The sequence below is a fragment of the Cylas formicarius genome, unplaced genomic scaffold, assembly GCF_029955315.1.
Source record: "Cylas formicarius isolate icCylForm1 unplaced genomic scaffold, icCylForm1.1 PGA_scaffold_2__14_contigs__length_35257938, whole genome shotgun sequence".
Taxonomy (NCBI): domain Eukaryota; kingdom Metazoa; phylum Arthropoda; class Insecta; order Coleoptera; family Brentidae; genus Cylas; species Cylas formicarius.
Window position 1 is genome coordinate 25,777,682 of NW_026844319.1, and position 26,604 is coordinate 25,804,285.

The following is a 26,604-nucleotide window of genomic DNA, read 5'->3' on the forward strand; positions in this document are numbered from 1 at the left end:
CCAAAAATTGACAATTATTTGGAAGGTAAGTAACTTACCTTGGTCATATGAAATGGACTCCTTCTTCCTTGGTTTAATTTTAATAACACCTTCTGTTTCTTCGAAATCTTCAATTTTCTTAACTGGTGCTTTTAGGCTAAGGCTAACGTCCTCTTCGTCCTCCTGAACGACCGAATATTTCCGCGGTTGCTTTTTCTTGAAAACCATGTGGAAGCTTTCAGATATTTCGTCGTCTTCCGGTAATTCTTCAGCCTCGCTGCCTTCGTCGATGATTTCCTCGATTGCGGGTCCTTCACTTTCTACCTCCTCAATAATTTTCACTGATTCCTCCGCTGCTTCTTCAGAAAATGTCGGCTTTTTCCTAGGTTTTTTAAGTTTGATTTTCGAAGACAAGCTTATTTCTTCTTCCGCATATGAATCTAAAGATATTTTGAATTCCTGCTCGACTTCCTCTTTGGTTTTAGTTGATCTTGGCCTAAATGTAACATTGATCGGTTCTTCTTCTTTAATCTCGGCTTCTTCAGGTTCTGATGGTCTCCTTACAGGTTTGAGTTTTTTAATGGTAAGTTCCTCTGCTGCTTCTTCGTATACTGGTTCTTTCGTGGGTAGTTTCTTCACTTTAAGTTCGGCCTCTTCATTTTCGTCCTTTGGCTCTTTCTTTTCTATAGTTATTTCAGATTCAACTGCCTCAGTTTTGCCTTCTGGCTTGCGTGGTTTCTTTATAACAACTTGTTCTTGAATTTCTTCATCTTCTGGTCTAGTTGCAGGTTCGGTCGGTAAGAATTTAATTACTGTTGCCTCTGCTGCCTCTTCGGAGACAGGCTCTCTTGTGGGTAGTTTCTTCATTTTAAATTCAGCCTCTTCTTTGTCTTCCTTTGGCTCTTTCTTTTTGATAGTGATTTCAGACTCAACTTCTTCAGTTTTGCCTTCTGGTTTGCTAGGCTTCTTTATAACAACTTGTTCTTGAACTTCTTCATCTTCTGGTTTAACTGGAATTTCTGTAGGTAAGAATTTGATTACTGTTGTCTCAGTTTCTTCTTCTGCAGACTTTTCCTTAGGCTTCTTTTTCTTAATTGATATTTCCTGGGAAACATCGTCGGCAGGCTTTTTAATAGAAACATCATCGGTTTCTTCATCAGATACTGGAACATATTTTTTAATCGCAGTTTCATCCTCTTCGTCAATAATGGGTTTAACTTTTGGTTTTTTCATAGAAAATTCAGCTTCTTCGGGTTCGGGTTCCTTCTTCTTTACTTCTGTTTCTTCTTCAGAGAGAGGGACATGCTTTTTGATCGTTATGTCGGCTTCGCCTTCATCATTTGGTCTTTCGCCCTTTTTGCTTGGTTTAATAATTGCTTCAGTGTCTTCTTCAGGTGCTGATTTAAATTTGACACTGACCTCCTTTTCATCTTGATTTTCTTCTAGAAGAGGCTTCCGCTTTTTGAGAGTTATTGCTGGACTTTCCGTTAACTCATTGCTTTCTTCAGTGGGCACAAATTTGACTACTTTCAGCTCAGCATCACCTGTATCTTCCGTTCCTTTTGATGTTGGTTTTTTAATTACAATGTCTGCTTCTTCATCTGAAGGTTTTTTGATTCTAACAGATATTTCATCTTCGTCTATCAATTTCTCTGGTTGCGCTTCTTCTGAACTAGTCTTCGGTTTCATAACCTCTTCTGGCTTACTGGTTATGGTTAATTCTTCCGAGGATGGTTTGTCCAAATATAATTTATTTTTCGCTTCTAGTTGTGACTCTTCATTTTTATCAGCCGGCGATTTTTTCAATTCCGCGTCAACTTTTGGCAACTCCTTATCCTTTTTGGGTTTTACCTCCTCTGGTTGGACTTTTTCAATTTCCTTTTCGGTAGGTACTACTTCAGTAATGACAATGTTGACTTCATCGGCAGCTTCTTCAGACACTGACTTGATCGGTTTAGGTATTGTAATTTTGATGGACCCTTCTTCTTTTGGATAATCTGCGCCTTCTTCATCTGGTACCTGTTTCTTAATGGTGAATGCAACATCCTCTCCGTCTTCGCTTATAATTGGTTTCTTTGCCTTTTTTCTTTTTATTATCACTTCTTCTTCTGGGATCGGTTCCGCTATTGTTACCTTTACTTCATCACCTTTTTCTTTTTGTTCCTTCGGTTTAGGGACCGTAACATCTGCCTCAGATTCTTTCTTCGGTTCTAATTTCTTGATAATTTGAACGGAAATCTCTTCTGGGGTAATCTCCTGTTCAGGTTCTAAAATAGTGAATTCAGCTTCTGTATCTAAGGGTTCCTGTTTGATTGTAAGATCTTCCTTTTCTTTTAAAAGAACTTCTGCAGCTACCTCACTAGTTTCCTCCTTTTTAGGTTTTGGTTTTGAAACCAGAACTTCGGTTTCTGTTTCCCCTTTAGGTGTTTCTTTTGGTTTCTTCCGTTTGATGACCACAACTTCCTCAATTGTTGATTGTTCCGGTTTGGTCACCAGTTCTGGTTCTTCTGGTAAACTTGTTTCTTCCTGAGGCTCCTCTACTATAGGTTCTTCCTTTGCTGTGTTCGTTGTTTGATCTACTTCATCTGGCTTTATTTCCTCGATAGTAATTGAAGGCTTTTCGCTCTCTTCCAGCGTTGGCCTGGGCTTTTCTTCGTCCGTGGTTACAATCGGTTTTTTCTCTTCCCCTTTTTGTTCCAAAATGTCTTTGGATGGTTTAGGTTTTTTAATTTTCTTCGTTTTAATTATTGTTTTTTCTTCTATAATTTCGGTTTCTTCCTTTGGCTGTACTAAAATTTCTTCTTTGACTTCCACTTCTTCGACTGGTGTTTTCTTTACTAAGACGGTTTCTAGTTCGGCTTCTACCTCTTCTGGTTCTGTTGGTTTTCTTAGTTTCATTGAAACTTGAGTTTCCTCTGGAGTTTCTGCCACAATATCTGGTTTCGATTTTTTCAATACAAATTGAACTGGCACTTCCTCATCTATTGGCTTCTCTGTATTTTCAATGTCTGTTACTGCCTTTTGATCTATTATATCGCTAGGTTTTCCTTGATCGTCTTTTTCAGGAATACTTTTTTTCTTCTTTTTTACTTTCTTCTCTTTTTGTTCTGGATAATTTGATTCAATATCATCGTCTGGCCGGATAAATATTACTTTGGATTCTTGGGGCTGCTCCTGCTCTACCATTTTAACAATCTCATATTCGCATTCTTCATCTAACTTTTTAATGGGTTTAAGCTTTAATTCCTCAATTTTTTCCTCAGGCTTAGGTTTCTGAGGGGCCTTAAATTTAAACTCTTCGTCTTCATTAGGAGTAATTTCCTTTGGAATTTTCTTCACTAGAACAGCTTCCGACAATTCTTCGAGAGGTTCTTTTTCTTTCTTAATTTTCTTTATCCTTTTTTGTTTGTCCTGAAGATGCTTATCCGGTTTTTCAATTTCTGGCGGCTCATAAACGTCTCTATCGGTTTCTTTATCTTTAAATTCCAGCGGTTCAAACTCGGGGCCTTCAGGCTTTTCTCTTAATTCTTTTTCTTTTGTTCCCTTTTCATCAGGCTTAACAATTATTTCTTTTACAATATCTTCATCTTCCTCCCGTTCGGATTTTTCGGGCTTCTTTTTCAGCCTAGGGACCTCCTCGTCTTTCTCCGTTGGCTTCTTTGGTTTTCCTTTGCCAATAATTAAGGGTTGTGATTCCTCTTGTTTTTCAGGTGTGTCTTTGGGCTTTCTCTCGTATTTAAATGCTTCGTCCACTTTCTCCGGTTCCTTTTTCTTAAGTTCATCGAATTCCAAATCTAGTTTTTCCAACTCTGTTAATTCTGTATCGACATCTTTGAGTTTTCTTCGTTTTGTTTTCTTGATCTTTTCCGCTTCTTCAACGTTTCGAGATATTATGCCGTTGTCTTTCACAGCATTTATATTTGTAACCTGCAGGGGTTGAAGTACCTCAGATAGAGGCGGAAAATCAACCCAATTGATTCTGCTCTTAAGTTTCAACTTTGGTATTCGAAGCTCCTTGGGCTCTTTAGTATCGGTTTTATTAATAGGCTTTTTAAGTTTAATTTCCGCTAAATTTACCACTTCCGGTGTTAAGTCAATTACTTTTGGTTTTTGCGAACGCACTTCAACCATTACTATTTTCATCGGTGTTAATTTTTGTTTTTTGGGTCTTTCGGGCCTCTTTCTATAGTCGTCGTCCACCTTTTCACGCCCTTTTTTAAGATCTTCTAGTTCTTTGTCTAACTCGTCAAGATGTTCTAATTTTGGTTCCACCGGTTGTTTTTTCTTCTTTGGTTTAACTTTGGTAGCTTCGTCAACGTTCCTAGATAAATTTCCGTTATTTATAATAGTTGGTTCCAGTGCTTTAACAAGAGGTTTCCGTTCACATTCTAATTGTGGAGGGAATTCAATGAAAACGATTCTGCTCTTGAGCAATGGACGGATCTTTGGCTTTTTCTGTTCATTCTCCTCTGGCTTCTTAATTTTGACAGACTTTTTAGTTATTTCTGTTTGTATTGGAATTTCGGCTTTTTCAAGTTCTTCTGTTTCAATATCGGGCTTTTTCTCATCCTCTTTTTCTTTCTTCTCCTTTTTAGGTTTTACTTTATCCTTCTTTCGTTTTTCCACAATCTGCTCTAGTTGAGGACTTTCTTCTCTTGGTGGTTGATCTAAATCTTTAATTTCTTTAGACTCGATTTGAATATTTTCTTGTGGTTCAATATTTACTTTCTCTGCCTCGTCCACGTCTATCATTTTCGGTATCTTTTTGAGTGTGGTAGTTTCATCGTCCTCTGTTTTCTCTGGAATTTTTCCTTTCCCAACTTTGATTTTCAATTTTTCTTCTGGTTTACTCGGTTTTTGTTTTGGTTCGCTTTTGTATTTAAATTCGTCGTCAACTTTTTCTAGCTCATTCTTTTTCAAACTATCAAATTCGAGATCCAATTGCTCCAACTTAGATATTTCGTTATCCACATCTTTTAATTTCCGTGGTTTTGTCTTTTTCACCTTCTTTGCTTCTTCCACATTTCTGGATAGAATTCCGTTATCTTTGGCGACAGATCCAAGCTCGCTTAATATTGGAATTTGTTCAGATTCCGAAAGCGGGCGAAAATCAACGTGTACGATTCTACTTTTTAGTTTTGGAAGTTTGGCCGGTTTTGTGTTTTCATTTTGTAATTTTCGCGCTTTTGGTTTGAGGGTTATTTCGTCAACTTTTCCCAATTTGTCCACGGGTACTGTTTCTTCTTCTATGTTTTCTGCGAACTCTTTCGGTTGCGGTGCCTCGTCGATTTTATTGTCGGTCTTTGTTTTGGGAGCCTTTCTTTTGATTTTTTTAACAGAAATGTTGGTCTCTTCGAGTTCTTTATTTTCTACTACTGTGGCAATTTGTGGCTGCTCACCCTCATCATTGGATGTGGTAAAAGTGTCAGTTTCATCTGGAGGTTTCGTGAAAGGTTTTAATTTTATTGCGTCAACATCTTCTTCGGGTTTGTTCTTGGACGGGGCTTTCAATTTAATGTCCGTTTCTTCTTGGGGTTCGGGCTTCTTAGGAACTCCCGGTTGTAAGGTAATCGTTTCTACCTCTGGTACTGGTTTCTCCTTCTTTTTAGGTTTATATTTCTTTTTGAGTTTAGGCAAGTCTTCTTCTACTTCAGTTTCTTCTTGAGGAAGTTCTAGTTCAAAATCATCTGGCTTTTCACCGGAAATATCGAAAGGCTTAAATTCTGGCTTGTCAATCGTATCAGGTTTTTCCTCTTCAGAGGACTTTTCCTCTGTCGGTTTCTTTTTGAGTTTAACTTCTTGTTCGGGGCTTTCGATAACGGACTTTTCCGGGATTTTCTTTAGCGTTACTGATTCCTCTTCTTCTTCCCCAGGAGGCATCTTACCTTTTCCAAGTTTGATTGTAATTGGTTCGGGTTCTTTTTCCACTGGTTTTTCTTTAGCTGTTCTTTTGTATGTGTCTGATTCATCAATCTCTTCTGGTTTGGGCTTCTCGGGTTTTTCGTAATCAACATCCAGTATTTCAAGTTCTACTGGTTCTTTTTTCACATGTTTAGGTTTTTTCCGTTTAATTTTAATCAATTTTTCGGCTTCTTCTATAGTTCTGGAAAGAGTTCCGCTATCTCTGACTGCTCCGATTTCGGTTACCTCTAGGTTGTTGACTTGAGGTGGAAATTCTATCCACACAATTCTGCTTTTCAGTTTTATTTTAGGGATCTTTAATTCGACGGGTTCCTTAACTTGAGTAGATTTCGGCTTTTTGAGTTTAACTTCGGCCAAGTTCACAATTTCTGGTGCTAAATCAATGATTTTCGATTTTTGCATCCTCATTTCAACACGGACTATCTTCATCATTATCGGTTTTTCTTTGGGCTTTTTCTCATGCCGCTTTTTGTACTCATCGTCAACCTCTTCGAGCGGTTTTTTGAGTTCTTCAAATTCTTTATCGATTTTTTCAAGCGTCTTTAGTTTAGTAACTAATTTCTTTTTCTTAGGTTTTACTTGTGCAGCCTCTTCGACATTTCTAGATATGATTCCGTTGTCCCTGTACACAGGTTTCAGAACAGTTATAACGGGCTTTTGCTCTTTTTCGCCAAACGGAGGAAATTCAAGTATTTGTAATCTGCTTTTTAGCAAAACTTTTGGTACTAAACTTTCTGGAACGGATTTTTTTTCAACCGCTTTTACTTTCTTTAGTTTGATTTCTGCAAATTCCGGTTTTACTTCAGTGATTATTGGAAGTTGAGGTTTTTCTGCTGGTATGCGTTTAATTATCATTCTGACTGGGGTTGCGCTGATGGGTACTGGAATTTCTTCGGAAATCTCTTTCAATTTGGTTTTCTTGACTTTTTTCTTAGATTTTTCTTTTACGAGTTCCTCTTGGGGTAATTGAGTTTCATCTGATATTTCTGTTGGCTTACCTTCTTTGTGTTCTTCCTCTATGGGTTTAGCTTCTTCAATTGTTATTGCTGTTCCCTGTGTAGTATCTTTCGTGTCTGGTTGTAGAATTTCCTCTGGTTCTTCCGTCTTTTCTTTACCTTCGACGCTAGCTAACTCTTCTTTGGGTTTTTTAACTTTTTTAATAATTTTTTTCTTTTGTTTTGTTACTATCTCCTCATCTTTGGGTTGTATTGTCATTTCAAGGTCTTCTCCTTCATAGCTAACGATTGTGTCATGCTTCATGATAGTTTCTACACCAACTTTGAATACTTCTTCTTGTTCATCGATTTTAAATGGTTTTAATTTTATACCGTCTGGTTCTTCTTTGGACGGCGGTCCTTGTTTTGTTTTAAGCGTTATTGAGGGATTCTCTTCGTCGTCTTTGGGTTTCGGAACTCCTGTAATAATTTCCGCTGCAATAACATCTTGTTCTGGCTTTTGTTTTTTCTTTTTGACTTTTTCGGATTTTTCTGGTTTCTTGATTTTCTTATCTTTTTCCAAAATGTTAGGAAAATCTAGCTCTTCCTTTTCTAATTCGTCATCCCCTATGTCATAAGGTTCGAATGGCAATAAACTCGATTGTTCTTTTTCTAATTTCTTGAAAGTGTCATGGTCTTCTGCTTTCAGTTTTGGAACTTGATCCTCTTCGGGGCTTAGTTCAGGTTCCTCCGTTTTAGGAACTTTCTTTAGTTTAACCGGTTCGTCTGGTTTCGCTTGTTCGGATAGTTTCCCTTTTCCAAGAATCAGCTTTTTTTCCTCTTCTTCAGTTTTTTTGGTTTTTTTCTCTGGTCTGGCATATAATTCTTTGTCTACAGTTTCAATGTCCTTTTTCTTAGATTCCTCAAATTCGATATCCAGTTTTTCCAAATCTTTTAGCTCCCTTTCATAATCTTTTATTTTGATTTTTTTCTTTTTGGGTATTTTAGAGGCTTCTTCCACATTGCGAGAAAGCTCACCGCTGTCTTTGTAAACGGGAGGCAGTTGAGTAGTTTGTGGAATTCTTTCGCTCTCGTTGGCTGGGGGGAATGGCACGTGTTCTATTCGGCTTTTGAGTAAAAATCGTGGGAACTTTGAAGTAGGTTCATCTTTATTCTTAGAAACCTTTGGTTTCCTTAATTTAATTTCCGCCAATTTGATAACCTCCTGTGAGGTAGTAACTTGCGCAAATTGTGGTGTAACGTCTTTGATTTCAATTTGCATTAATTTTGGCGTTGTTTTCTGTGTTTTTTTAGGCGTTGATTCTTCTTCGACTTTCGGAGTGACGTCATCAGTTTTACCAATTTTCTTCTTAATTATCTTCTTTTTCTTACTAAGCTTTTCAATATCTTCAGCCATAGTTTCATCCTTCAGTTCAATAGATTCTTCAGTCCGAACAAATATTTCGACAGCTTTCTCCTTCGGGATCTCAACCCCCTCTACAACATGTACGTCTTCTGGCGTTTCTTCAGAAATGTTTTCACCGGAAGGTTTACGTTTGACTTTCTTAACTACTTTTTTTCGCGGCTTTTCGTTATCCTCGATGGGCACAGTTTCTTGCTCGATATCGTCTCCCTCGAAAGTTACTATCGTGTCATGCTTCATTACTGAGTCTATTTTGACTTTGTATTCTTCTCCTTCGGCTTCTTTCCTATGAGGTTTTAATTTTGGTTTCTCTACGATTTCTTCAGGTTTAGGCTTTTGTTTATATTTGAGATCTATTTCTTCTTTTTCGTCATCTCTCGGAGGCTGTGGTTTTCCAAGTTCAATAATCGACTCTTGGGTTTGTGGCAGCGGCTTAACTTTTTTCTTTTTGGGAATTTTGGGTTTTTCTTTTGTACTTTCATCATTTTCTTCATCATCCAGTTTAAGGGGTTCGTATTCTTCGAGCTCGGGACTTTCGTATTCCCGGTCGAAGGGTTCAAACTTGATTTTGTCCTCTTCCTTTTCTTTCTTCTTAGACGCGGGTTTGCGTATGGAGGTTTCTTCTTGATTAGGTTTGGTTTCAGATTCGTCTATTTTGTCAATAGGTTGTTCCGGTACTTTTTTCAAAACCACTTCTTCACCTTCTTCTTTAGGCTTTGGTACTTTGCCTTTTCCGATTTTTAGTTTTTTAGGCATTTCTTCTTCATCTGTAGGTTTCTTTTTGGGTTGTTTTTCAAATACCAATTCATCGACTTTTTCAAGTTCCTTCTTTTTCAGTTCGTCCATTTCAATATCGAGTTGTTCTAGTTTCTTTAGGTCCAGATCTTTGTCCTTCAAACGCCTCTTTTTAGTTTTAGGGGCTTTTTCGGCTTCATGAACATTTCGCGATAGAACGCCATTGTCTCTGTAAACTGGTTCGAGAATCGAGATTCGAGGAAGTTGTTCCTTTTCCGTACCTGGTGGAAAGTCTATCAGCTTCATTCTACTTTTAAGCATAATTTTTTGCAATTTCACTGATGTGTCTTTCTTTTGGGGAGTAGTCTTGGGTTTTTTTAGTTTAATTTCGCCGAAAAGTGGAAGGTCTTTCGCATCAACAATTTTCAACTTTTGCGGCTGTATTTCTTTTCTCTCTATCGGCATAAGAACAGAGATTTCTCTCCGTAATGGAATTTTTTGTTTTGGTTTCTGCTTTGGAATTTTCTTTTTCGTTCTTTCTGAGGATTCAATCTCTTCTACTACCACAGTCGTTTCCGGCTGTTTGCCTTCCTCTTCAACAGTAACAATTTCGGTAATTTCCTCTCTGTCGCCTTTAGGTTTTGTAATCCTGCGTTTTCTGGTTACTTTCTTTTTCGGTTTGCCTTGGTCGATAATAATTTCAACTTTGACGTCCTCTGGGAGCTCCTCCATAGATTTAGCTGTAGAAAGTTCAGACACGTTGGGTATTTCGACTTCTTCCACTGTGACTGTTGTCTGAGGCTCTTTGCCTTCTTCTTCCACGACAAATATTTCTGTAGTGTGTTCTTGGTCTCCCTTCCGCTTTTTAATTACCCTTTTTTTCTGAATTTGTTTTACACTACCTTGTGGAGTAACCGTCTCGATTATTTTGACTTCTTCTGGAAGCTCAATGATATTTCCTTCTTGTTGTCGGGGCGTTAGCTCGTCGGGCACCTTTGTCACTTCAATAACAATCGACGTTTCTGGTTGTTTACCGATTTGTTCGATGGTAACTATGTGCGTATCTTCTTGTGTACTTCCTTTGCGTTTTCTAATTGTTCTGGTTCTTACTGTTTTCTTTTCTGGGCCCCATCTTCCTTTGGTTTCTTCAACCTCAACCTGCTCCGGAAGCTCTTCAATATATTCCGGTTCTTTCTTTTCGTCATCGGAGATTTCAGTTTGTTCAATCGTTACTGTTGTTTGTGGAGTTTTTCCTGCTTCTTCTACTGTGACAATATGCGTTGTTTCCTCTTTCGTTCCTCTCCTCTTTTTCAGAGCTCTAGTTTTGATGATTTTCTTTTGACCCTTATCATCTTCTAATATTTCAATTTTTTCTGGAAGTTCGATTACAGGCTCCGGTATTTCTTCCTTTTCAGTTTTCTTAGTCACACGTTTTCGAACTAGTTTTTTCCCAGGATGTTCCTCCACAACAACGTCGGAAAACTCTAATTTGTCTGAGATATCTTCGATAAATACTGGTGTTTCTGAAAAGTTTTGAGGGAGTTCTTCTAGAACATCAGGTGAGATATCAATTTCTTCTATCACGACATTAGTTTCAGGAGTTTTACCCTCCTCTTCTACTGTAACAGATATTATAGATTCCTGCTTGCCACCTTTTCGTTTCTTGATGACTTTCTTCTTTGTAACTTTGGTACTATCGGCCTGAATTTCTTCGGGAAATTCTTCAATTATAATGGGCTCTTGCGGCTGAATGGGCATTAGCTCCAAAATTTCTTCAGGTGCTTCGGTTTCTTGTATCGTCATTGTTATTTCTGGTTGTTTACCTTCTTTTTCCATGACAATAATTTCTGTAGATTCCTGCTTACTTCCTTTGCGTTTCCTTATTATTTTTTTCTTAATATTAATCTTTTGGGGTCCTTCGCCAGTTTCCGTATCAATAATTTCGGTTTGCTCTGGGATTTCCTGAATAATTACTGGTTGGACCTCGTCAAATTCGATGCGGGATGTGTCCTGTGGTGCTTCAATTTCTTCAATTATAATTGAAGTTTGAGGCGTCTTTCCTGGCTCTTCCACTGTAACTATTTGGGTAACCTCTTCTTTTTTCCCTTTTCTGGATTTAATAACTCTCTTTTTGATTATTTTCTTTTGAGAATCACCCTCTTCATTAATTTCTTCCACTACTTTAATTTCTTCGGGCATTTCTTCGGCTATCAGAAGTGGAATTTGTTTTTCATCAGGTAATTTCTTTGCTTTAGATTTTATAGTTTTCTTCCTCGGTCCTTCCAGTACTTTGGTTTGAGTAATTTCCACTTTTCCGCTGAGGTCTTCGATAAATATTGGTTTGGTGGAAGCAGGTTTCGGCGTTTCTAATTCTTCTAAAATGTCTTCTGGAATTTCAATTTCTTCAATTAAAACGTACGATTTTGGCTTTTTGCCAACTTCTTGGATGATGGTAGTTTGTACTACTTCTTGTTTACTTCCTCGTCGCTTTTTAATAACCTTTTTGGATTTAGTTTTCGTTTCATCAACGGTCGTTATTTCTTCTGGCAGTTCCTCTATGATTATTGCTTCTTCTGAAAGTGGGACGAGGAGTTCCTCTACTACTTGTTCTGGTACATCAATTTCCTCAATAGTTACAGATGTCTCAGGTTTATCACCTTGTTCATAGATTACAATTTCTGTAGTTTCTTGTTTACTGCCTTTTCGTTTCTTTATTACTTTCTTTCTTACCTTTTCTCTGTCTGTTTCAGATTTTGCAGTGTCTAATTCTTCAATAACTACACTGCAATCTGGTTGAATTGAAGGCAACTCTCTAACTATCTCCTCTGGTAAATATATTTCTTCGATAACCACCGACGTTTTGGGCTCTTGACCTTCTTCTTCCACGGTGAATATTTGCGTAATTTCATGTTTACTATCTTTTCTGGCACGTATTACTCTCTTTTTCACTACTTTTTTTCCAGTTCCTTCGTGATCCGTTTCATGTTTGACTATACGTATTTCTTCTGGCATTTCTTCGCCGATTTGCCATTCTTTCTCTTCGATTTTCGGTTTGATTGGTGCTATATCATCTGTTTGAATTACTTTGCTTTTGATAACTTTTTTCTTTGGCCCTTCTTTCACACTTACTTGCACTATCTCAACTTTTTCGAGGTCTTCAACAAATACGGGCTGTTTGGGCTTAACTTTTTTAATTTGGGGAAGGGTGAGGTTTTCAACAATTTCTTCAGGAATGGTAATTTCTTCTATAATTATGGACGTTTTTGGATTTTTACCTTCTTCCTCAACAGTAAATACTTGCTTGGTTTCTTGCTTACCGCCTTTTCGTGTTTTGGTTGTCTTCTTGGTTAGTGTTTTCGTAACTGTATTGTCCGTATATGTTTGAACAGTTTCAGGCAGCTCCAGCACAATCATTGGTTCTTCTTCTTCTGCATCGGGTAATTTTTCCACTTCAACTTCGGGGTACTCCAACTCTTCAATTGTGACGATACCTTCAGGAGTTTTACCTTCCTCTTCATAAACTACGAGTTCAGTAGTTTCTTGTTTGCTTCCCCGTCGTTTCTTAATAATTCTCTTTTTAATTGTTTTTTGCCGAGGACCTTCGGTCGTTGGTACAATTTCAAGTTTGTCCGGTATTTCTTCAACAATGACACATCTCTCGGGTCGAATTTGTTCCAGTTCTCGCATTTGATCCTCAGGAATATCAATTTCTTCAATAACTACTGTTGTTTCCGGCTCTTTATTCTCTTCTTCCGCAGTAAATATTTGAATGTGCTCATCTTTACTACCCTTGCGTTTTTTGATAACTTTTTTCTTAATTATTTTAGTTGTCGGAACGCCTTCTTCGGAAATTTTCTGAACAATTTGTATCTCTTCCGGAAATTCTTCTGCAAGGAGGGGCAGTGGTATATCAATTTCCTTCACATTCACAGGTTTTTTACTCTTTGATTTCTTTACCTTTTCTTTAACCTCTTCCATTTCTTCTTCTATCATATCAACGTGTTCTGGAACCTGCTTTGCAAGTGCCTTTTTGACCAGTTCCATTTGTACCATGTCGATAACTTCATTCGGTTCAATCTGATCTTTTTGCGCCAGTAGGGGAACATACAAGTACCCTTCTTCAGTTATCAATTCTTCATGCGGTTTGCAAATTTTTTTGGTAATTTTTTTCTTTGTATCCTTAACTTTGGTTTCCTTAACAACTACCGTCACTTCAGGTTTTTTGTCTTCTTCCTCCACAGTGACGATTTCAGTGTCTTCTTGTTTACTTCCTTTTCTCTTCCTGTATACTTTTTTCTTAATAACTTTCTTTTTTGGACCTGCATGCGTATCGACTGTTGTTACAATTACTTGTTCTGGAGTTTCTTCTATAATTGTGCCTTCGTCAGGCTTAACCGTAGTCAGCGTCTTGCTCTCGTCTTGGGGTAATTCGATTTCTTCAATACTTACAGATGTTTCTTGCTTTTTGCCCTCTTCCTCGACTGTTATGATGTGAGTGTCTTCTACTTTGTTTCCTTTGCGCTTTCTAATAATTCGCCTTTTAATTATTTTCTTCTTAGGTCCCCAGCGGCTCTTAACTTCCTGTACCTCTACCTGTTCCGGAAGTTCTTCGACATAAACAGATTCTGGAATAGTTATTTCTTCAGGTACTAAAACAGTAGCTTCAAGTTCCGCAATGGTCTCTGTGTCCATTTCTGCAATTTTGCTGTCTTTATTTTTTTTAGTTATTTTCTTTCGAATCACTTTCTTGCCTTCGACTACCTCTTCTACTATTTGCGCCTCTTGGGGTTTGATCTCATCTTCAATTTCATGAATGGTAACCGATGTTTCTGGTTCCTTACCTTCTTCATATACCGTGAAAATTTCGGTAGATTCAACTTTACTGCCTCTTTTTTTCTTAAATGTTTTCTTCTTGAATACTTTTTTCTTTGGTCCCTCTTCAGTGTCAATTTCCGTAACAATTTCTTCTTCAGGAAGTTCTTCAATGTAGGTTGTTTCGCTGCAAACTTGTTCTGTGCTATCTTCTGGTACAGGAACTTCTTGAATGGTAACAGTAGAATGCATTGGTTGACCTTCTTCCTCTATTCTAACGATATGAGTATCTTCTTGTACTCCATTTTTCCGTTTACGAATCAATTTTTTCTTGATAGTTTTCTTTCTGATCTCGCCGTTTTCGCCTACACTTTCAAGTTGTTCAATTTCTTCGGGAAATTCCTCAATAAGGGGCACATCTTGTACGGGACGTTGAGATTCAACTGTTTCTATCGTCACCGATTCTTTCAAATCCTGTACCAGTACACCTTTCGACTTTTGTGTTTTCGTATCAAGTGGACCTAAAATATCGTAGAATTAAGAACGGCATATACAAGAAAACATTGAAATATAATATGAATTGGATTGGATTAAAATTGTTATATAATATATATTCTCACCTAGTTCCCGTGTTTGCTCGAGAGCGTGTAGGTCGGTGATTTCTAATTCACTGTGTGGTGTGACTGTGGGTTTCAGTTTCGTTTTGCGTGTTTTAGCTTTATGTATGTGGGCAGGTTCGACCTGTTGTATATCCGAAGTGTATGTGGTAATTGATGTAACTGGAAGTTTATCTTGGTGTTGTACTGTTTTCAATTCAGTGGTCTCTATTTTGCCATCTTTTCTTTTAACGAACCGTTTCTTGATGATTTGGGTTTGCGTAAAATTTTCTATAAGAATTTCTTCGGGAGTCTCCAATACTTGATTGCCTTGATGGATGTCGTTCAGTTCTTGTATTTCGCGAGTAGCGACCGTTGTTTGAGGTTTTTTGCTTTCTTCATAAACGGTATCAATCGTGGTAATTTCCTGCCTAGGACTAGAAATTTTTTTCAGGGTTCTCGTTCTTGTGCTGCGTTTGCGTGGTTCTTCAGTTACTGTTACATCTTCAGGGAGTTCAAAAATTACCACTGAACTGTCGGTAGGGATGTCTTCCTCACCGATGTCATTGTAGTATACTGCTGTTTCTATTTTGGTTGGACCTACGCCGTCCTCGACAGTGTTGATTTCAGTTATCTGATTTTTGTCACCGTCTCTTCGTTTGAACCGTCTTTTTTCAATTTTTCGTTGTCTTTGTATACCGTCGATAACTATTTCTTCGTACGTAGTTATAGCAGGCAACTCTTCAACTAGATGCGCATTGTTAATGTCTTCTAGATCAGGTTCTGCTTCCGTTACCAATACCTGGGTTACGGGTGCTTTATCCTCTTCTTCCGTAGTTGTTATTGTTATCACTTCTTGTTTGGGTTTATGAATCTTCTTATATTTCTTTGTATGCGTTATCGTTTTAATTTTTGTATCTAGAGAAGGTTTTGTCACAGTCAAAGTAACCGTTTCCGGCATTTCCAGAACCAGTGGTTTATCAGATTTTGGTATTTTAGGTTCTAGCTGCTTAAAATCTTCCTCGTCTAAAATCTCTTCGGGGTACACAGTAACAATTATTTCTGGAATTTTGTTTTCCTCTTCGAGGGTAATAATTTCAGTTGTTTCACTTTCTTGTCCTCTATTTTTAATCAGTTTTCGCTTCTTCAAATGTTTAGTGGTTACCGATCCTTCAACTTCTTGATTTATTAGACTTACTTGTTCAGGAAGTTCCGTCAATTCTAATGCGTCAAATGGAATATGCTCGTCTTCTCGAATAACTTCCTCGCTGATCGATACTGATGTTTCAGGAATCCCGTGTTCAGGTGTAATTTTCTCAATCGCTGTAGTCTCCTCGATAGGACCGCGACGTTTTTTTATTATCCTCCTAGTTTTGATTTTCTTAACCGCTGTTCCTTCCGGTGAAGTTTCTGTAATAAACATTTCTTCTTCGGGCAGTTCGTAAACAAATGATTTTAAAAATTTCAACTGTTCAACATGAGTTTTATACGTCGGTTCTTCTTCAACTTGCTTAATAAATGGTTTCAACTTGATGTCATCTTTAAGTTCATCTGATTTCGGGCCTTGGAAGATTTTAAATTTTACATCCTCATCTTCAGGAGACTGTTTTGGTTTCGGAACTCCTTCTTTAATTTCGGTGCTATCCGTTTCGGGTATTGTTTTCTTTTTCGGTTTCCTCATGTATTTTTTATTATCATCTTGGATTAACTGTTCTTCGCCTTCTTTTTCGAATTTATTCGGAAATTCTCTATCGATATCTTCTTTGTCGATATCGCGGCCCTCAAATTTCATTGGTGACTCTTCGCGATCGGGTTTGTCTCCCACACGTTTTTTAGAAGGTGAAACTTCCTTTTCCCGCTTAACTTTTTCGTCTTCGGGGATTTTCTGATCTCTCCTCGGAATTTTTTTAAGATTGACTTGTTCACTGTCATCAACTTCTTCGGGAATGTTGCCTTTTCCCAACTGCAGATCTATAGTTTCTTGTTGGGGCTTGCTTTCTTTAGGACTTTTCCTTTTGTATTTCTCCTTTTCTTCGGGAACCGACTTCTCAGGTTTTTCCAGCTGATCATATTCTTCCGGTTTCTCTAATTCTGGACTTTCGTATTCTATATCTTTAAACTTTTTGAGTTTTTTACGCTTGAGAACTTTTTCCGCTTCTGATGCATTCCTGGATAATTCACCGCGATCTTTAATACATGGAGCCAAAATTGTCACGATGGCTTGTTGTTCTTTCTCATTTTCGGGTGGAAATACTATAAAGCGAATTCTACTTTTAAGTCGTATTTTTGGAAATTTAACCTCCTTTATCTGCTTTGCAGGTAACTTACGCTTGTTCAGTCCTGATGGTCCCAGCGAAGGCAAATCATCTTTGTGACAAATCTCTACCTTTTTCGGTTTTACTTCCACGTATTTCAGAGTTTGCTTGATTTTGGATAATTCGGATGGGGCACAGGTAACGTCATATTCCTTAACAGCGACTTTAATTTCGGTCACCTTGTCGTCTTCCACAACGCTGATTATTCCAGTCTCTTCAATTTTTGGGCCTACCTTTTTAAGAAGTTTTCTACGTTTGGTTATTTTCTTCTTGGGGATTTTGTCCGAGGTGCTGATCTCAAACACTTCAACATCTTCAGGAAGTTCGATAATTGGGATTAGAGATGTTTTATCGTCAACGTTGATTGGTGAAACTTCTTCTATCGTAACATCGATGATCGGTTCCTCGTCCGGATATTTGCTAGATGTAATTGTGATCAACTCATCAGTATTTCCTAGCTGCTTACGAATTTTTCTTTTTTGTATTGTCAAATTTCGACCGTCTTCTAGTGCAATATTTTCAACTTCAAGAGGGAATTCTATTAGAACGCGTTGTCCGATGGGCAGTGCCACTTGTCCAGGTAAATCCGGCAGGGGGTGAGAAAGGAATATCTTGATTAATTCCAATTTCAATAGATCAAACATTTCTGGAGTAGTTGGAATCTCTTTCTCTTCGGCTAACAATGGTACGAAGAGATACTTGTCTTTTTCAGATTTTGTTTTCTTTTGCCTTTTACCGCGTTTTGGTTTTGTGTCTTCGGAGTGAGTGACAACTACAGTGACTAACGGTTCTTTTCCCTCCTCTTCTTCGGTAGTTATGACTGTCGTTTCCTCCAAAGGACCTTCCTTTTTCTTAATCACACGTTTCTTAACAATTTTTTGATGGGTTTTTCCATCTTTATAAATTTCGAATGATTGTACCTGTTCTGGAAGTTCCTCAACCGCATATATCGGTATATTCTCGTCAATAATGGTTGCAACGTTTTGTGGTGTTTGACCATCTTCTTCTGTGGTAACAGATTCAGTAATAATTGGTGTCTCGCCTTTCTTTGTTTTCAGTATCTTGGTTTTGGTTGTTTTCTTTTTGGGAACCCCGTTATCAATAACTATAGTTTCCTGGATATGAATAGGGATTTCATCAACAAAATTTTCGAATTTTTCCGAGGTAAGCTCTCGTTCGATGTTAACAGAGACTTGAGGAGGTTTGTTTTCTTCGAGAAGTGTTTCAATATGTGTTATTTCAAGTATATGACCCTTCCTTTTCCTTAGAGTACGCTTGCAAAGGGTTTCCTTTTTAATATTTCCCTGATCTATTTCAAATTTTTCATGTACTTGTAGAGGCAGTTCTTCAACGGGATAGGCCAAAGAAAATTCCTCTGCCAACAGTTTGATAGGATAAGGTAATTCCTGCACGAGGTCCTCAGCTTTATCATTAGTTTCCAATTTATCTCCTTTTTGTTTCGTTATAATTTTCTTCTTTATGACCTTCTTTTTAGGTATATCACCTCCAACTTCCTGAATTTGTTCTGGTGATTCTTCGATAGCGTATTCTATTCCAGGAATTTCTCGTTCTTCTATTATTACAGTAGTCTCCGGCTTTTTACCTTCTTCTTCAACTGTGACAATTACAGTTTTTTCTTCCTTGTCGTCCTTTGTCTTTTTAATAACACGTTTTCTGGTCACTCTTCTCTTAGGAACTCCTTCCTCAATAACAGTGCTTTCTTGGATTTCTTCTGGTAATTCAGTAACCACATATTCAGTTTCTTCTGGTACTATAGTTTCCTCCGTAGTCACGGTTGTCTTCGGCGTTTCCCCTTCCTTTTCTTCAGTTACTATATGAGTAACTTCCAACTTATCGCCATTTCGTTTCTTAATAACTTTCTTCTTAATGACTTTCTTTTTAGGTATACCCTCTTCAACTACAGTTGTTTCCTGAATTTGTTCTGGTGATTCTTCGATTTCGTAATCTATTTCAGGAACATCTCGTTCTTCTGTTGTTACGGTAGTCTCCGATTTTTTACCCTCTTCCTCAACTGTCACAATTTCAGTTTTCTCTTCCTTGTCTCCTTTCCTTTTTTTAATAATACGTTTTTTTGTCACTCGTTTCTTAGGAACTCCTTCCTCAATAATAGTGCTCTCTTGGATTTCTTCTGGTAATTCAGTAACGACATATTCAGTTTCTTGTGGTAAAATAGTTTCCTCGGTAGTCACGGTTGTCTTCGGCGTTTCGCCTTCCTTTTCTTCAGTTACTATATGAGTAACTTCCAGCTTACCGCCTTTTTGCTTTCTAATAACTTTCTTCTTAATGACTTTCTTTTTTGGTACGCCCTCTTCAACTACAGTTGTTTCCTGAATTTGCTCTGGCGATTCTTCGATAGCGTATTCTATTTCAGGCAATTCTCGTTCCTCTGTCGTTACCGTAGTTTCCGGCTCTTTACCTCCTTCTTCAACTATGACAATTTCATTTTTATCTTCCTTATCGCCCATTCTCTTCTTAATAACCCGTTTCTTGGATAATTTTTTCTTGGGAACTCCTTCCTCGATAACAGTGCTTTCTAGGATTTCTTCTGGTAATTCAGTAACCACATATTCAGGTTCATCTGGTATCATAGTTTCCTCCGTAGTCACGGTTGTCTTCGGCTTTTCGCCTTCCTTTTCTTCAGTTACTATATGAGTAACTTCCAGCTTATCGCCTTTTTGCTTTCTAATAACTTTCTTCTTAATCGCTTTCTTTTTAGGTATGCCCTCTTCAACTACAGTTGTTTCCTGAATTTGTTCTGGTGATTCTTCGATAGCGTATTCTATTTCAGGTATTTCTCGTTCTTCTGTTGTAATCGTGGTTTTTGGTTCCTTACCTTCTTCTTCAATTGTGACAATTTCAGTTTTCTCTTCCTTACCGCCCTTTCTCTTCTTAATAACCCGTTTCTTGGTTAATTTCTTCTTGGGAACACCTTCCTCAATAACAGTGCTTTCTTGGATTTCTTCTGGTAATTCAGTAACGACATATTCAAGTTCTTCTGGTATTATAGTTTCCTCCGTAGTCACGGTTGTCTTCGGTGTTTCGTCTTCCTTTTCTTCAGTTACCATATGAGTAAGTTCTAGCTTATGGCCTTTTTGCTTCCTAATAACTTTCTTCTTAATGACTACCTTTTTAGGTATACCCTCTTCAACTACAGTTGTTTCCTCAATTTGTTCTGGTGATTCTTCGATAGCGTATTCTATTTCAGGCAATTCTCGTTCTTCTGTCGTTACCATAGTTTCCGGCTCTTTGCCTTCTTCTTCAACTGTGACAATTTCAGTTTTCTCTTCCTTACCGCCCTTTCTCTTCTTAATAATTCGTTTCCTGGTTAATTTTTTCTTGGGAACTCCTTCCTCGATAACAGTGCTCTCTTGGATTTCTTCTGGTAATTCAATAACCACATATTCATCTTCTTCTGGTATTATAGTTTTCTCCGTAGTCACGGTTGTCTTCGGAGTTTCGCCTTCCTTTTCTTCAGTTACTATATGAGTAACTTCCAGTTTATCGCCTATTTGTTTCTTAATAACTTTTTTCTTAATGACTTTCTTTTTAGGGACGCCTTCTTCAATTATAGTTGTTTCCTGAATTTGTTCTGGCGATTCTTCGGCAGCGTATTCTATTTCAGGCATTTCTCGTCCTTCTGTTACCGTAGTTTGCGGCTCTTTACCTTCTTGTTCAACTGTGACAATTTCAGTTTTCTCTTCCTTGTCGCCCTTTCTCGTCTTGATAACCCGTTTCTTGGTTAATTTCTTCTTGGGAACTCCTTCCTCAATAACAGTGCTCTCTTGGATTTCTTCTGGTAATTCAGTAACGACATATTCAGTTTCTTGTGGTAAAATAGTTTCCTCGGTAGTCACGGTTGTCTTCGGCGTTTCGCCTTCCTTTTCTTCAGTTAATATATGAGTAACTTCCAGCTTATCGCCTTTTTGCTTCCTAATAACTTTCTTCTTAATGACTTTCTTTTTTGGTACGCCCTCTTCAAATACAGTTTTTTCCTGAATTTGTTCTGGTGATTCTTCGATAGCGTATTCTATTTCAGGCACTTCTCGTTCTTCTATTGTTACCGTTGTTTTCGGTTCCTTACCTTCTTCTTCAACTGTTACAATTTCAGTTTTCTCTTCCTTATCGCCCTTTTTCTTCTTAATAACCCTTTTCTTGGTTAATTTCTTCTTGGGAACTCCTTTCTCAATAATAGTGCTCTCTTGGATTTCTTCTGGTAATTCAGTAACGGCATATTCAGTTTCTTGTGGTAAAATAGTTTCCTCGGTAGTCACGGTTGTCTTCGGCGTTTCGCCTTCCTTTTCTTCAGTTACTATATGAGTAACTTCCAGCTTATCGCCTTTTTGCTTCCTAATAACTTTCTTCTTAATGACTTTCTTTTTTGGTACGCCCTCTTCAAATACAGTTGTTTCCTGAATTTGTTCTGGTGATTCTTCGATAGCGTATTCTATTTCAGGCACTTCTCGTTCTTCTGTTGTTATCATTGTTTTCGGTTCCTTACCTTCTTCTTCAACTGTGACAATTTCAGTTTTCTCTTCCTTATCGCCCTTTCTCTTCTTAATAACCCGTTTCTTGGTTAATTTCTTCTTGGGAACTCCTTCCTCAATAATAGTGCTCTCTTGGATTTCTTCTGGTAATTCAGTAACGACATATTCAGTTTCTTGTGGTAAAATAGTTTCCTCGGTAGTCACGGTTGTCTTCGGCGTTTCGCCTTCCTTTTCTTCAGTTACTATATGAGTAACTTCCAGCTTATCGCCTTTTTGCTTCCTAATAACTTTCTTCTTAATGACTTTCTTTTTTCGTACGCCCTCTTCAAATACAGTTGTTTCCTGAATTTGTTCTGGTGATTCTTCGATAGCGTATTCTATTTCAGGCACTTCTCGTTCTTCTGTTGTTATCATTGTTTTCGGTTCCTTACCTTCTTCTTCAACTGTGACAATTTCAGTTTTCTCTTCCTTATCGCCCTTTCTCTTCTTAATAACCCGTTTCTTGGTTAATTTCTTCTTGGGAACTCCTTCCTCAATAATAGTGCTCTCTTGGATTTCTTCTGGTAATTCAGTAACGACATATTCAGTTTCTTGTGGTAAAATAGTTTCCTCGGTAGTCACGGTTGTCTTCGGCGTTTCGCCTTCCTTTTCTTCAGTTACTATATGAGTAACTTCCAGCTTGTCGCCTTTTTGCTTCCTAATAACTTTCTTCTTAATGACTTTCTTTTTTGGTACGCCCTCTTCAAATACAGTTGTTTCCTGAATTTGTTCTGGTGATTCTTCGATAGCGTATTCTATTTCAGGCACTTCTCGTTCTTCTATTGTTACCGTTGTTTTCGGTTCCTTACCTTCTTCTTCAACTGTGACAATTTCAGTTTTCTCTTCCTTATCGCCCTTTTTCTTCTTAATAACCCTTTTCTTGGTTAATTTCTTCTTGGGAACTCCTTCCTCAATAATAGTGCTCTCTTGGATTTCTTCTGGTAATTCAGTAACGGCATATTCAGTTTCTTGTGGTAAAATAGTTTCCTCGGTAGTCACGGTTGTCTTCGGCGTTTCGCCTTCCTTTTCTTCAGTTACTATATGAGTAACTTCCAGCTTATCGCCTTTTTGCTTCCTAATAACTTTCTTCTTAATGACTTTCTTTTTTCGTACGCCCTCTTCAACTACAGTTGTTTCCTGAATTTGTTCTGGTGATTCGTCGATAGCGTATTCTATTTCAGGCACTTCTCGTTCTTCTGTTGTTATCATTGTTTTCGGTTCCCTACCTTCTTCTTCAACTGTGACAATTTCAGTTTTCTCTTCCTTATCGCCCTTTCTCTTCTTAATAACCCGTTTCTTGGTTAATTTCTTCTTGGGAACTCCTTCCTCAATAATAGTGCTCTCTTGGATTTCTTCTGGTAATTCAGTAACGACATATTCAGTTTCTTGTGGTAAAATAGTTTCCTCGGTAGTCACGGTTGTCTTCGGCCTTTCGCCTTCCTTTTCTTCAGTTACTATATGAGTAACTTCCAGCTTATCGCCTTTTTGCTTCCTAATAACTTTCTTCTTAATGACTTTCTTTTTTGGTACGCCCTCTTCAAATACAGTTGTTTCCTGAATTTGTTCTGGTGATTCTTCGATAGCGTATTCTATTTCAGGCACTTCTCGTTCTTCTATTGTTACCGTTGTTTTCGGTTCCTTACCTTCTTCTTCAACTATCACAATTTCAGTTTTCTCTTCCTTATCGCCCTTTTTCTTCTTAATAACCCTTTTCTTGGTTAATTTCTTCTTGGGAACTCCTTCCTCAATAATAGTGCTCTCTTGGATTTCTTCTGGTAATTCAGTAACGGCATATTCAGTTTCTTGTGGTAAAATAGTTTCCTCGGTAGTCACGGTTGTCTTCGGCGTTTCGCCTTCCTTTTCTTCAGTTACTATATGAGTAACTTCCAGCTTATCGGCTTTTTGCTTCCTAATAACTTTCTTCTTAATGACTTTCTTTTTTGGTACGCCCTCTTCAAATACAGTTGTTTCCTGAATTTGTTCTGGTGATTCTTCGATAGCGTATTCAATTTCAGGCACTTCTCGTTCTTCTATTGTTACCGTTGTTTTCGGTTCCTTACCTTCTTCTTCAACTGTGACAATTTCAGTTTTCTCTTCCTTATCGCCCTTTTTCTTCTTAATAACCCGTTTCTTGGTTAATTCCTTCTTGGGAACTCCTTCCTCAATAATAGTGCTCTCTTGGATTTCTTCTGGTAATTCAGTAACGGCATATTCAGTTTCTTGTGGTAAAATAGTTTCCTCGGTAGTCACGGTTGTCTTCGGCGTTTCGCCTTCCTTTTCTTCAGTTACTATATGAGTAACTTCCAGCTTATCGCCTTTTTGCTTCCTAATAACTTTCTTCTTAATGACTTTCTTTTTTGGTACGCCCTCTTCAAATACAGTTGTTTCCTGAATTTGTTCTGGTAATTCTTCGATAGCGTATTCTATTTCAGGCACTTCTCGTTCTTCTGTTGTTACTGTTGTTTTCGGTTCCTTACCTTCTTCTTCAACTGTGACAATTTCAGTTTTCTCTTCCTTATCGCCCTTTCTCTTCTTAATAACCCGTTTCTTGGTTAATTTCTTCTTGGGAACTCCTTCCTCAATAATAGTGCTCTCTTGGATTTCTTCTGGTAATTCAGTAACGACATATTCAGTTTCTTGTGGTAAAATAGTTTCCTCGGTAGTCACGGTTGTCTTCGGCGTTTCACCTTCCTTTTCTTCAGTTACTATATGAGTAACTTCCAGCTTATCGCCTTTTTGCTTCCTAATAACTTTCTTCTTAATGACTTTCTTTTTTGGTACGCCCTCTTCAACTACAGTTGTTTCCTGAATTTGTTCTGGTGATTCTTCGATAGCGTATTCTATTTCAGGCACTTCTCGTTCTTCTGTTGTTACCGTTGTTTTCGGTTCCTTACCTTCTTCTTCAACTGTGACAATTTCAGTTTTCTCTTCCTTATCGCCCTTTCTCTTCTTAATAACCCGCTTCTTGGTTAATTTCTTCTTGGGAACTCCTTCCTCAATAATAGTGCTCTCTTGGATTTCTTCTGGTAATTCAGTAACGACATATTCAGTTTCTTGTGGTAAAATAGTTTCCTCGGTAGTCACAGTTGTCTTCGGCGTTTCACCTTCCTTTTCTTTAGTTACTATATGAGTAACTTCCAGCTTATTGCCTTTTTGCTTCCTAATAACTTTCTTCTTGATGACTTTCTTTTTTGGTACGCCCTCTTCAACTACAGTTGTTTCCTGAATTTGTTCTGGTGATTCTTCGATAGCGTATTCTATTTCAGGCATTTCTCGTTCTTCTGTTGTTACCGTAGTTTGCGGCTCTATACCTTCTTGTTCAACTGTGACAATTTCAATTTTCTCTTCCTTGTCGCCCTTCTTCTTCTTAATAACCCGTTTCTTGGTAACTTTTCTCTTGGGAACTCCTTCATCAATAACAGTGCTTTCTTGGGTTTCTTCTGGTAATTCAGTAACCACATATTCAGTTTCTTGTGGTACAATAATTTCCTCCGTAGTCACGGTTGTCTTCGGCATCTCGCCTTCCTTTTCTTCAGTTACTATATGAGTAACTTCCAATTTATCGCCTCGTTGTTTCTTAATAACTTTCTTCTTAACTACTTTCTTTTTAGGGACGCCTTCTTCAGTTACAGTTGTTTCCTGAATTTGTTCTGGTGATTCTTCAACAGCGTATTCCATTTCAGGCATTTCTAGTTCTTCTGTTGTTATCGTAGTTTGCGGCGCTTTACCTTCTTGTTCAACTGTAACAATTTCAGTTTTCTCTTCTTTGTCGCCCTTCTTCCTCTTAACAACGCGTTTCTTGGTAATTTTTTTCTTGGGAACTCCTTCATCAATAACAGTGCTTTCTTGGATTTCTTCTGGGAATTCAGTAACCACATATACAGTTTCTTTTGGTACTACAGTTTCCTCCGTAGTTACGGTTGTCTTCGGCGTCTCGCCTTCCTTTTCTTCAGTTACTGTATGAGTAACTTCCAATTTATCACCTCTTTGTTTTTTAATAACTTTCTTCTTTATGACCTTTTTCTTAGGTATACCATCTTCAACTACAGTCGTTTCCTGAATTTGTTCTGGTGATTTTTCGATAACGTATTCTATTTCAGGCACTTCTCTTTCTTCTGTTTTTACCGTAGTCTCCGGTTTTTTACCTTCTTCTTCAACTGTGATAATTTCAGTTTTCTCTTCCTTGTTGCCCTTTCTCTTTTTGATAACTCGTTTCTTAATCACTTTTTTCTTAGTAACTCCTTCCTCAGTAACAATGCTTTCTTGAATTTCTTCTGGTAATTCAGTGACTATATATTCAGTTTCTTTTGGCACAACAGTTTCTTCAGTGGTCACAGTTGTCTTCGGCGTTTCGCCTTCCTTCTCTTCAGTTACTATATGAGTAACTTCCAATTTATCGCCTTTTTGTTTTTTAATAACCTTTTTCTTAATGACTTTCTTTTTAGGTACGCCTTCTTCAACTACAGTTGTTTCCTGAATTTGTTCTGGTGATTCCTCGATATCGTATTCTATTTCAGGCATTTCTCGTTCTTCTGTTATTACCGTAGTTTCAGGCACTTTACCTTCTTCTTGAACTGTGACAATTTCAGTTTTTTCTTCCTTGTCCCCCTTCCTTTTCTTAATAACCCGTTTCTTGGTAACTTTTTTCTTCTGAACTCCTTCCTCAAGAACGGTGCTTTCTTGGATTTCTTCTGGCAATTCAGTAACCACATATTCAATTTCTTTTGGTGCTATAGTTTCCTCCGTAGTCACGGTTGTCTTCGGCGTCTCGCCTTCCTTTTCTTCAGTTACTATATGAGTAACTTCCAATTTGTTACCTTTTTGTTTCTTAATAATTTTTTTCTTAATGACCTTGTTTTTAGGTACACCTTCTTCAACTACAGTTGTTTCAGGAATTTGTTCTGGTAATTCTTCTACGATATAGTTCATTTCCTGCCCTTCTTCCTCCTCATGGCCTATATCTATTACTTCCTCTATTGTTGGACCCTGTTCTTGTCTTTCTGGGGTAATTTCCGAAAATACTTCATCAATTACCACATCACTTTCACCTTTGTGGGATTTTCTTATAATTGTTCGCTTTGTAACAACCTGCGCAGCTTCTGTACTTTCTGGAGTTGTTTTAAAGCGTGTTATAAATTCGTGTGACTCTTCCGTGTCTGAATGTTTTCTTGATGTGGTGAGGTGTTCGTCTGCTATGTCTGTTACTGTGCTTGTTTGTGTAACTCGGGCATGTGTTTTATGTGTTGTGGTGTCTTCCAGTATTCCTGTAATGTAATGTCGTTAGATTCGATTTTGATTAATATAAAAGATGCTGATGATGATGTGAAGTATTTTTGTGTAAAA

General features: G+C 37.7%; 1 protein-coding gene across 10 annotated transcripts in view; it reads right to left on the reverse strand.

Moving 5' to 3' along the window:
* LOC132698049 (titin-like) overlaps nucleotides 1-26,604 on the reverse strand; it is a 206,587-nt gene that overhangs the window by 5,345 nt on the left and 174,638 nt on the right. For 8 of the 10 annotated variants that reach the window (XM_060663890.1, XM_060663888.1, XM_060663894.1 and 5 more), the window contains 2 exons: nucleotides 14,427-26,525; nucleotides 39-14,327 (listed from right to left, as the gene is read on the reverse strand). In XM_060663890.1, coding sequence (XP_060519873.1) covers nucleotides 39-14,327; nucleotides 14,427-26,525 — 26,388 coding nt within the window. The remainder of the gene's footprint in view (nucleotides 1-38; nucleotides 14,328-14,426; nucleotides 26,526-26,604) is intronic. The other 2 variants (XM_060663893.1, XM_060663896.1) reach the window with 1 other exon arrangement.